This window comes from Micromys minutus, assembly GCF_963924665.1.
Source record: "Micromys minutus genome assembly, chromosome: 13".
Taxonomy (NCBI): domain Eukaryota; kingdom Metazoa; phylum Chordata; class Mammalia; order Rodentia; family Muridae; genus Micromys; species Micromys minutus.
This window is the reverse complement of record NC_137982.1, coordinates 57,345,120-57,357,171: the sequence shown is the minus strand read 5'-3', so window position 1 is coordinate 57,357,171 and position 12,052 is coordinate 57,345,120. Positions and strand designations below refer to the sequence as shown.

General features: G+C 34.6%; 1 protein-coding gene across 1 annotated transcript; it reads right to left on the bottom strand.

Annotated features, from left to right (window-relative positions):
* Positions 1 to 8,427: 8,427 nt before the first annotated feature.
* Positions 8,428 to 9,348, bottom strand: LOC308429057 (olfactory receptor 5T9; the record flags this gene model as incomplete). The annotated part of the gene is made up of 1 exon (XM_080927703.1): positions 8,428 to 9,348. The coding sequence occupies one exon, from the start codon at positions 9,346 to 9,348 to the stop codon at positions 8,428 to 8,430; it is 921 nt and encodes a 306-aa protein (XP_080783829.1).
* Positions 9,349 to 12,052: the final 2,704 nt, after the last annotated feature.

Genomic DNA, 12,052 nt, shown 5'->3' with positions numbered 1-12,052 from the left:
GGCCTCTATCTGATGTGGAGTTGGTAAATATCTTGTTCTATTCTGTTGGCTGCCGTTTGTTTTCTTGACAATGTCCTTAGCCTTACAGAAACTTTGCAATCTTATTATGTCCCATTTGTTAATCTTTGACCTTAGAGCTTGAGCCATTGTTGTTTTGTTCAGAAAATTTTCTCCTGTGCCTATGTGTTCTAAGGTTTTCCCTATATTCTCATCTAATAGTTTTAGGATATCTGGTTTAATGTGGAGATCTTGGATCCTCTTACACTTGAGCTTTGTACAAGGAGATAAGAAAGGGTCTATTTTCATTCTTTTGCATGCTGAGTGCCAGTTGGACCAGAACCATTTGTTGAATAGACTGTCCTTTTTCCATTGAATGTTTACGGCTCCTTTGTCAAAAATCAGGTGACCATATACATGAGGGCTCATTTCTGGATCTTCTATTCTATTCCATTGATCCACATGCCTATTTCTGTACCAGTACCATGCAGTTTTCAGCACAAATGCCTTGTAATATAGCTTGAGGTCAGGAATAGTGATTCCCGCAGATGTGTTCTTGTTGGTGAGGATGGATTTCGCTATTCTAAGTCTTTTGTTATTCCATATGATATTGCACATTGATCTTTCCAACTCAATGAAAAACTGGGTTGGAATTTTGATGCGGATTGCATTGAATCTGTAGATTGCTTTTGGTAGGATGGTCATTTTTAAAATGTGGATCCTTCCAATCTTTGATCATGGGAGATCTTTCCATTTTCTGAGATCTTCCTCGATTTCCTTCTTTAGAGGTTTGAAGTTCTTGTCATACAGGTTTTTCACTTGCTTAGTTAGAGTCACACCAAAGTATTTCATAGTTTTTGTGACCATTGTGAAGGTTATCTTTTCCCTATTTTCTTTCTCCTCTTGTTTGTCCTTTGAGTATAGGAAAGCTACTGATTTGTTTGAGTTAAATTTGTACCCAGTCAATTTACTGAACTTGTTTATCTGCTGTAGGAGTTCTCTGGTGGAATTTTGGGGTCACTTAAGTACACTATCTTGTCATCTGCAAAGAGTGATGTTTTTGCCTCTTCCTTTCCGATTTTTATCCCCTTGATCTCCTTTTGCTGTCTAATTGCTCCAACCAGGACTTCCAGTACTATGTTGAATAGGTAGGTGCAGAGTGGGCAGCCTTGTCGAGTCCCTGATTTTAGTGGGATTGCTTCAAGTTTCTCATGGTAAAGTTTGATATTGGCTGTTGGTTTGCTGTATATTGCTTTTATTAAGTTTAGGTGTGAGCCTTGAATTCCTGTTCTTTCCAAGACTTTTAACATGAAGGGGTGTTGAATTTTGTCAAATGCTTGTTCAGCATCTAGTGAGATGACCATGCCTTTTTTTCTTTGAGTTTGTTTATATGTTGGATTACATTGATGGATTTCCATATATTAAACTATTCCTGCATCCCAGGGATGAAACCTACTTGATCATGGTGAATGATCATTTTGATGTGTTCTTGAATTCGGTTTGCAAGGATTTTGTTGAGTATTTTTGCATCAATGTTCATAAGTGAGATTGGTCTGAAGTTTATCTCCTTGTAGGGTCTTTGTGTGGTTTAGGAACGAGGGTTATTTTAGCCTCAAAAAATGAGTTAGGTAGTAGTTTTATTCTCAGGATAAAAGTATTTTCTTCAGTAGTTGTACCAAAAATTCAATATTCATTTATCAGTTAAAGTATATTTATATTATTTCTATTTCCTTTGCTGAATTTATTAGGATGGCTTTAAGCTTTTCATTATTCAGAATGATGTCAGGCATAGAATTTTTCATGTAAAGATTTTTTCCTATATTAACCTATATTTCTTCTGTCCTCACATCCTCTATTATTTTGTCATTAAAGCATCATAGATTTTTGACAAGTATTGCATCTACTGAGGAGATCAATAATATTTGACTTTAATTCATCCCTGTGGTTTAGCACACTTACCAACTCATATATTTTGCATCACTGTCTATTTTAGGGATTAAGCAAATTTATGATAATGTGTTTTCTTTTTTCATGTTTGTCTGTGTTCCGTTTGTAAGTATTCAACTGAGTACTTTTGAAAATGTTTATCAGAGATCTTATCCTGTTTGTCACATCCTCATGTGTTTCATGTATTAGAATGATGCTATTTCATACCAGTAGTTTAGAAATGGTTCTTTTTATGTTTTATTCATCCCGTTGCTTTTTATTTTTTGCAGCCTATTACCAATTTTTATTAGATACTCTCTGTGTTTACATTTGAAATTGTATTCCCTTCATCCACCCCATCCCCTTCCCCCTCCCCCTCTACTTATCTTTATGAAGTGGCACTAGCTCCCACTCACCCTCTCTAGCTCAGTGCCTTGGCATTCCCCTACACTGGGAAACATGCCTCCACTGGACCAAAGGTTTCTTCTCACATTGATGCCAGACACTGCTATTGTCCACTACATATGCAACTGGAGCCATATCCAAATCCAGCCTAGAGAGAACTGGTCTCTGAGGAGTGCCCTCACTCACTCCTAAGATGACAGGCTCTCAGGCCCACAGGAGGGACAAGCTCCAGTCAAAGACAGCAAGACCAGCTAACACCAGAGATAACCATGTGGCAACAGCGAAGCACAAGAAGTTAAACAGCAGAAACCAATGCTACTTGGCATCATCAGAAAGCAGCTCTCCCAACACAGCAAGTCCTGAATAGCCCACACACTGGAGAAGCAAGATTTGATTAAAAATCACACATGATGATTATAGAGGACTTGAAGAAGAACACAAATAACTCTCAGTCCTTCTTAGAAGGGAGAAAGAAACACTCATGAGCAGAAATATGGGGACAAATAGAGGAGCATGGATTGAAGAAACGATCATTCAGAGACTGCTTCACCTGGGGATCCAACCAATATGTAGCCCCTAAACCCAAACACTGATTCTGATGCTAAGAAGTTCTTACTAGCAGAAATATGAATTGTTATTTCACAGTCTGTAAGAAATTGTGTTGAAATTTTGATGGAAATGGCATTGACAATATATATTGCTTTTAGTAAGATGACCATTTGCACTGTAAATCCTACCAATTCATGAGCATGGTCGACCTTTCCATCTTCTGTTATCTTCCCTAATTTATTTCCTCTGACACTTGAATTTATTTTAATTTTATGTTTGCTTTATTTAGGCTATGATGACATTTTGTACTTTGTTTTGAATATTGCATTTCCTCATTAATATATTATTTGTTTGTTTATTTCTTTGTTTACTCATTTACTTAATTTAAAATGTATTTCTTTACATCTCTATTGCATCACATGTCTTGGTCCCAACTGCATAGAGTTCCTTACGTGTCCTCTACCCCTCTGAGAAGATGGTGCTCCCCTGCATATCCACAAACAATACATGGGGAGCATGGAGCTGCAGGATTAGGACAGACAGGACAGAGAACAGACAGGATAGCCCTTTGTAGCACATATGCCAGAGCCTAGGTCTAGTCCTTGTATGATCTTTGCTTGGTGATTAAGTTTTTGGGAGCTCCCAGGTATCCAGGTTAGTTGAAATTGTTCATCTTCCTGTGAGGTTTCTATCCCCTATAGGGTTTTCAGTCCTTCCCTCAACTTTCCCATAAAAGTCTCTTATCTTTATCCAAATCCATTTTAGTCAGAGTTATGCTAGGCTGTTGTGTGTAAGCATAAGAGAGTACTATGAATAGGGATTGGTGCTTGCCCATAAACTGGCTGACTATTCCTTCTACTCTCCTCCATATTGAGTCCCTGTATTTCTCTTAGACAAGACAAAAATTGGAACAAAAGTGTTATGGTCAGATTTGTGTACTTATTGATCATTGGGGATCAAGCCCGCTCACAGGATTTAGCCTCTTCAGGTTTCATATCCTGACGGTTAGGTATTTCAGTTAGGGTCACGTGCATTGACTCCTGGCAGCACCTGATCCCAGGTTTCAGAACTTCTTATTTTTTCACTCCTCCTTACATACCTCCAGCAGCTCTATATTTCCATTCATTTATCTGGTCCTTTGAGCTTATATCCTGTCTCTCCCCACACTTAATCCTGCCCCCTCTAACCTATTCTGCTCCCCCACCAAGGTCCCTCCTAGCTTTTGTCTCTCATGACCTTTTATTTATTTCCCCTGTTAAGTGAGAGTCAAGCATCCTCATTTGGGCCTTCCTCTGGTTTAAATTCTTTAGGTATCTCTCCTCTCTCTCTCTCTCTGTCTCTCTGTCTCTCTGTCTCTCTGTCTCTCTCTCTCTCTCTCTCTCTCTCTCTCTCTCTGTGTGTGTGTGTGTGTGTGTGTGTTGTATATGAGGGATATTTTCTATATTCTAAAAAGAATGCACTTATCAGTTAGTACATACTGTTGGATCTGGATTACCAAAATCAGGATGATATTTTCTAGTATGGTATATATTGTTTCATCAATTTGCCTACAAAATCCATGATATGCTTGTTTTTTATAATTGAATAGAATTTCGTTATGCAAAGAACCTCAGTTTTTGTATCTGTTCTTGGTTGTTTACAGTTTCTGCTAGTAACTAATAAACCTACTATGGAAATATTGAAGTACATGCTGTTGTGGTTTGGTGGAGCATCTATTGCATATATGCCCAGGGGCAATGGAGTTGAGTCTTTATTTCCATAGTGATTGTACAAGATTACAATCCCACCAGCAAGGGAGAAGTGTTCTCCTTCTTCCTAACCCTGCCCAGAATGTGCTGTCCCATTCATTTTGATTGTAGTCCTTCTGATGGGTGTGAGATACATTTTTAGAGTTGCTATGATTTGCATCAGTCATAACACTGATGACTAAGGTTGTTGAACATTTTCTTAAATAATCCTCAACCATTTCAAATTCCTCAGCTGAGAATTCTCTCTTTAGAGCTTTGTACCCCACTTTTGAGTTGGATCATTTGGTTCGTTGATATCTAATTTATTGAATTCTTTATAAATTTTTGATATTAGTCCTCTTTCAGATGTAGGGTTGATGAAGATCCTTTCTCAATCTCTACCCTGCTGTTTTGTCCTATTGGCAATGCTCTGTGCCTTACAGAAGCTTTTCAGTTTCTTATGGTATGATTCATCAGTTGTTGGTTATAGTGCTTGAGACATTAGTATTCAGGAATTTATTTCCTCTACCAATGCATTCAAGGCTATTTACCATGTTCTCTTCTGTTACATTTATTGTATCTGAATTTATCTTGAGATCCTTGTTTCATTTAGATTTGTGTTTTACAAAGGGTGAAAAATATTGTTCTACTGGCATTTTTCTACATGTAGGTATTCAGTTAGACCAGCATTATTTGCTGAAGATGCTTTCTTTTTTCCAGTGTTTTGGTTTCTTTGTCAAAAATAAAGTAATGCTGGTTTGTGGGTTTATTTTTGGGTCATCTATTCTGTTGAACAATCTGGCTGTTTCTGTACCAATAATATGCAGTTCCTTTTTACTTAAATCAGTATTATTCTATAGCACAGATTGAGATCAGGAATGATGATTTCTGAAGAAGTTCTTTTGACATTCAGAATTGTTTTTGCTATCCTGGGTCTTTTTGTTTTTTCATATTAAATTGAGAATAGTTCTTTTAAGCTCTAAAAAATTGTCTTGGAATTTTGATGGGAATTACATTTAATGTATAGATAGGCTTTGGTAAGATGGCTGTTTTTTACTATGTTGAGCCTACCAATCTGTGAAAATTAAAGAACTTTCCAACATCTGATATCTGCTACAATTTCTTCCTTTAGAAACTTAAAGTTCATTGCATACATATTTCTCACTTCCTTGGTTAGAATTACACCATGCCATTTTATATTACTTGTGGCTATTGTAAAAGGTGTTGTTGCTCTAATTTCTCCCCAGTACATTTATTATTTGTATAAAGAGGGCTACTGATTTGTTTGAGTTAAATTTATATACACTTTGTTAAAGTTGTTTATCAGCTGTAGGAGATCTTTATAGAATTTTTTAGTTGCTTATATATACTATCATATCATCCTAGAATATTGGTACCTTTATTTTTTTCCTTTCTAATTTGTATTCACTTGATATCCTTTTGATGTCTGTTTGATTACCTAGAAATTCAAGTATGACATTGAATAAATAGAGAGTGGGCAGCCTTGTATTGTCCCTGATTTTTGTGGGATTGCTTCAAGTTCTCTATTAAATTCAATTTTGGCTATTGATCTGCCTTATCTTGTATTTATTGTGGTTAGATATATGGCTTGAATATATGCTCTAAGATTTTTAGCTAAACAGATATTGGACTTTGTCAAAGGCATTTCAGCTTCTAATGAGATGAACCATATGACTTTTTGTTTCAGTTTGTTTATATAGTGGATTACTTTGAGAGATTTTCATATATCAGACCATCCCTGCATCTCTGGAATGAGTCATTTTGATCATGAGGAATGATGTTTTAATGGGTTCTTAGGTTTGTGAGAATTTTATTGAGTATTTTTCCACGATGTTCATAAGCTATATGGGTCATAAGTATTCTTTTTTTTTGTTGAGTCCTGTAGTTTACATAACAATCAGAGTAACTGTGACTTCACTGAATGAATTAGTGTTCCTTCTGTTTCTAAGTTGTAGAATAGTTTGAGGAGATTCGGTATTACTCTTGTTCCAGAGAGGCTTCCTGAACACCCAACTACCACCAAGAAACCATTTTTTTTTTGTTCTAATTGCATTACATCTTTATTACAAGCTTGGCTTTGGAATCAGCTCTAAACCAATCTTGCTACAGCATGAGGCCAAGTCAGATCAGCATCAATCTCTCAGCAGAAAAAGGTTTCATAGGACATGGGAGCATGTAAGAGGGTGTCCAGCTTGGCAAGCATATAATAAAATGACTATTGTAAATTGACAGGTTGGAGTTCTGAAGCAAAACGGTGAAGAATTGCAAATAATTTAAAAATATGTCTGAAACAGTCAGACAAATCTTTGACTGTTGCTAGGAAGTAGTTAGAGTGTTCTTGCTGATACTTTGGTGCACCATAAATTCAGCTGTAGGTCAAGTTCACAGGCTTTTTTTTTTTTCTTTTTCTTTAAGACAGAGGCTTTTCCCAAGATGGAGTAGGTTTAGCTTTTCATTAGTTATTATTTGCATGTGTGGTAAAATTCTCCACTTCTTCACTAAAACCAAGGAGATCGTACTGTGGTTCTGTTTTGTTTGTTTGTTTGTTTGTTTTTTGTTTTACTTTGTTTTTTGTTTGTTTATAGTTTGGCAGGTTTTAGTGACAAAACCTACTTTCTTAGGGCTAATGTGATTGTTCAGATAGTTTACCTATTTAACTTTAGTAAGGAAGGAAAAGAAGGAAAGAAAAAGAGAAAGAAAGAAAGAAAGAAAGAGGGAAAAAAAGGAAAGAAAAAAGAAAGAAAGATAGAAAAGAAAAGAAAAGAAAGAAGGAAGGAAGGAAAGGAAGGATCGAAGGAAAAAAGAAAGAAAGAAAAATAGCAAAGGAAAGAAGGAAGGATGGAAAGGAAGGAAAGAAGGAAAGAGAGACAGACAGACAGACAGACAGAAAGAAAGAAAGAAAGAAAGAAAGAAAAGAAAGAAGGAAGAAAGGAAAGGAAGGATGGAAGGAAAAAAGAAAGAAAGAAAAAAGAAAAGAAAGGAAGGAAAGGAAGGATGGAAGGAAAAAAGAAAAAAATAAAAAAACAAAAGAAGGAAGGAAGGAAAGACAGACAGACAGACAGACGAAATATAGAAAGAAAGAAAGAAAGAAAGAAAGAAAGAAAAAAAAGAAGAAAAGAATGAAAGAAAAGAGAAACAAAGAAAAGAAAGAAAGAAGGAAGGAAATGAAGGATTGAAGGAAAAAAGAAAGAAAAGAGAAAAGAAAAGAAGGAAGGAAGGAAGAAAAGACAGACAGAGACAGACAAACAGACAGACAGACAGACAGAAAGAAAGAAAGAAAGAAAGATAGAAAGAAAGATAGAAAGAAAGAAAGAAAGAAAGAAAGAAAGAAAGAAAGAAAGAAAGGAAAGAAAAAGTCTATGGCTTAAGGTAAACATGCATGTCTAAAACCACTACAGGTGAACAGTTCCTTAGGAACTGTTACTAGAAATTAAGTGACAGGGAAGAGGGAAACAGAAGCATGATATATAAATTTAGACTACATGAAGAGGACGTATTACAAGCAATATGACAGCATTCCAAAGAATGAATGCTACTGATGAAATGAATGCTATTAAAAATTCAAATAAGTTAATGACAAAACATAGGTATCAATAGTATTTTTAATATACCTTTGTTTGAATTCATCCATAGTTGTGTAAGTTAACATGCTCATTGCCATTCTTGACAAACAGGAATTAAGATACTATTAATATGTTAGCTCTAACATTTTGGAACATGGGCACTATTAACAAAACTGGAAAGTGAGTTTTCTCTGTAAAATGCAGAGTCACAACAAACATTATTTTTAATGTTATTATAATTAAAAATGCACTTTATTCATGAACAAATTTCTCTCAAACATCTTTCTCATTGCCTCTTTTACATCTTTGTTTCGCAGACTGTAGATGATAGGATTCAGCATAGGGATCACAATGGTGTAAAATGTGGACACTATCATGTCATGCTCCAAGGCATAATTAGAACTAGGTCTTACATACATGAAAAGAATTGTCCCATGATAAATTGACACTCCTGTAAGGTGAGAACCACATGTAGAAAAGATTTTTCTCCTCCCTTCGGCAGAACGCATCTTAAGAATTGCAAAGAGTATGAAACTATAGGAAACCAAGACAATCAGGATGGTGATAATCTCAATGGAACCCACACAATAGAAGAGCAGAAGCTGGTTTATATTTGTGTTTGAACAAGAAATAGCAAGCAATGGAGGAATATCACAGAAGACATGTCTAATTTCATTGGATGCACAGAAAGACAGGCTAAATGTAGCCACTGTGTGTATCGTAGCATGCATAATTCCACCTAAATAACAAGCTACGATGAGAGGTACATAGACTCCAGGTGACATGGTCACTGCATACAGAAGTGGGCTGTAGATGGCTACATAGCGGTCATAAGCCATTGCTGCCAACAGGAAACATTCCGTGGTTCCAAATGTTACAAAGAGAAACATCTCTGTCACACAACCAGGGTATGAGATAGATTTATCTTTTGAAAGAAAATTGACCAACATCTTTGGAGTGACAACTGTGGAGTAACAGGCATCTAGGAATGATAGGACACTTAAAAAATAGTACATGGGGTTGTGGAGGCGGGAATCTCCAATGACTAGCAAAACAAGCCCCAAGTTGCCTATGAGAGTAAAAAGATAGATCACAAAAAACAGAAGAAATAATAAGACTTGCAAGTCAGTGTCATCAGTGAAACCTGTTAGTATAAACATGGTGACGTCTGTCACATTGTTCGCTGAAATTCTTTGTGTAGTGTAACCTAGTGGACGTCTCCACATCTCTGACCGATATGCCATATGAAGTCAATGCTTTTTGAGAACCATGTCCGTCACCACATTCCTGAGCTTATATTTTAGAAATCTATAATAAACACTTTATCCTTGGAGGCTGAAGCTGTAATAAAGAAGTTGAGAATAAGTAACTGCATTACTGGGTTAAAATTTAAAAAGTCTAGTTTTACTTTTTTTTTTTTTTTCAAATTTAGAGTCAGTGAATTTAATCTTGAGAGTGTTCATTATTCTCTGTTAATTTTCTCACTTTTTAAAGTTACACTGTTCTCATAAATATCAAAATGAAGATACATAATATGGTATACACAGGATCTATCTAAAAATTTCCTCAGTATCTAAGTCATATTTAGATAGTGAGATCATTAGAGTTTAAAAAGTGAAATTGAATGAGCATCCCTTAGTGAATGTGAGACACTGGAACATGGAATGAATTTGTTTTAGATATCTAACTCATTCAGGACTGCCTTTCCTGTGAGATTTTCTTGCTTCATTTACTCATGATCTATATGAACTATAATCAACAGAGAGAAATCATAAAGGGTGAGATGAGCATTTTGAGCTTAAAAAACTAAATTAAAGAAAGAAAATACCTTTAAAATGTATTTTAGTTTCTCACCTTACTTTCTTGAAATGAACATAGCATACCTATATTTTTTTTCACCTTTGGTGGTTTTTATTCTCTCCTTTATTTTAAAACAATTTAAGTTATAATATGGGTGATCACATTTCACAAGGAAGGATGTGTGCTTTTTTGAAAAATCTATTAAACTCTGTTAGCATAATGAGTTTAGCTTGGTCCACATAGCTATGTTCAAATCTGCCCAGGTCAAATGCGACCCTGTCTAAAAATACTAAAACATATTGATGGATTTAATATGAAAACTATTTGCTTCATAGATAAGGCTTGGTCAATCTCTTAGTACTAGTTCTATGTAATGGATAAATTTGCTGTAAGCTAAGTATCTTTCTGTAACTTTCAGTATTAAACATTATGGAAATATTCTTCAAAATTAATGTTATGATGTGAATTACAAACATGCTGCAATAGGCAATTCTGAAAAATCCTGGATCAGGTGATATTAACCTTCTAAGTTTGAAAAAAATACAAGATTTAATGAAAGTCACAGCAAGTGTTTTTATTATGAGCTCCTGGTAATTTAACCTGCTTACTTACTGTGAACAAATTCTGGTTTCACCCTCTAGAGAACTGGTTTTTACCAAAGTTATTGCTTTATCTTCGGGATTCAGACAAATAAACATATTTGAATTTAGGAACAGTCATTCTACATTAGGCTTGGCTAAATCATTTGTAACATATTGATTTATATTCACTACGAAATACATAAGTTTTGCATTGAAACTTCCAATTATCAGCTGAACAGCAATCGAATGATTCTGAAAGAGGAAAAGACATGTTTTTGTATTTATAATTTGCCTGGTCTGGCCTTAGTCAGAGAAGACACTCCCAACTTTTCAGAAACTGAGGTTCCAGAAAGTAGGAAGGTTTAGTGGGGAAAGGGTAAGACTGGAACATCCTCTTGGAGACAGGGTAGGAGGTATTTGATAAGGGACAGTCAGAGGACATATAGGAAGGGACATAACAGCTATATTGTAAAAAAAATTTTAATTAATAATAGTAAAAAAGAAGCATGCACTTTCAGTAGTTGGTTAATAAAACTCAATATTCTAAAAAAAGAATAGTTTTAGATTTGTAGGTCCCCCCCCTTTTTTTAAAGAGTGAATAGTGTGGTATTTAACAAAACATCCATTAAGTTCTTACCCATAATTTCAGAAATCTAATATATAACATATCCAAAACTCCCAGGTATGTGTAAAGAAAACCAGTACACATTTCATAAATAAATGCAAACATAATAGCTTCGACTTTAATTTAAATATGTTAATAAAATTTTTATAAATACTTACATCATCATTTACAAAACATATGAAAAAATAACATGTTTATCAAACATCCTAATACTCCACCTCAGTTCAGTGATATTCATTACCTTTTTCCCATCCCTTGTGTTCTATGTAAATAATCCTATGATACAAATAGAAATGTTCACTATAAATTAGATAGGTCCAATTGCATAAAGTAACAGTAGACAGCCCACCATTTAGACTCTTTGTGGGACACATTTGTAATGTTGACTTATACACATGCAGAAGTATACACAGCTATATCCCAAACATGACGTTCATGTAGCTGATAAAAGATGACTGTAAGCAATTAGCAACATTATATTTTGAGTGAAATTTCTGTGTTTAAATCTCAGATGTATGATTTATAAATATGGTAAACTAGGAAAATTTGTTTATTTTGTATCAATATAATATTGATAAGTATAAATAAGTATAAGTAATATTGATTAAATTGTTGACATTATACCTTGTTCAATCTTAACAATAATTTATTGCAAGTTGTTTATTATACAATTTACTAAAATATAATGTAAAACATGAATATAAATATGAATTATGAATTTATATTTATTTATTACTAAAATAATGGCCTTTTACCCCCTCTCTCTGTATATATGATATATATATATATATCAACAGAATATATCTCAAAAAGAAGTTAAGTGCAATTCTGAATACTAAATAGCAGTCTTATGGGTTT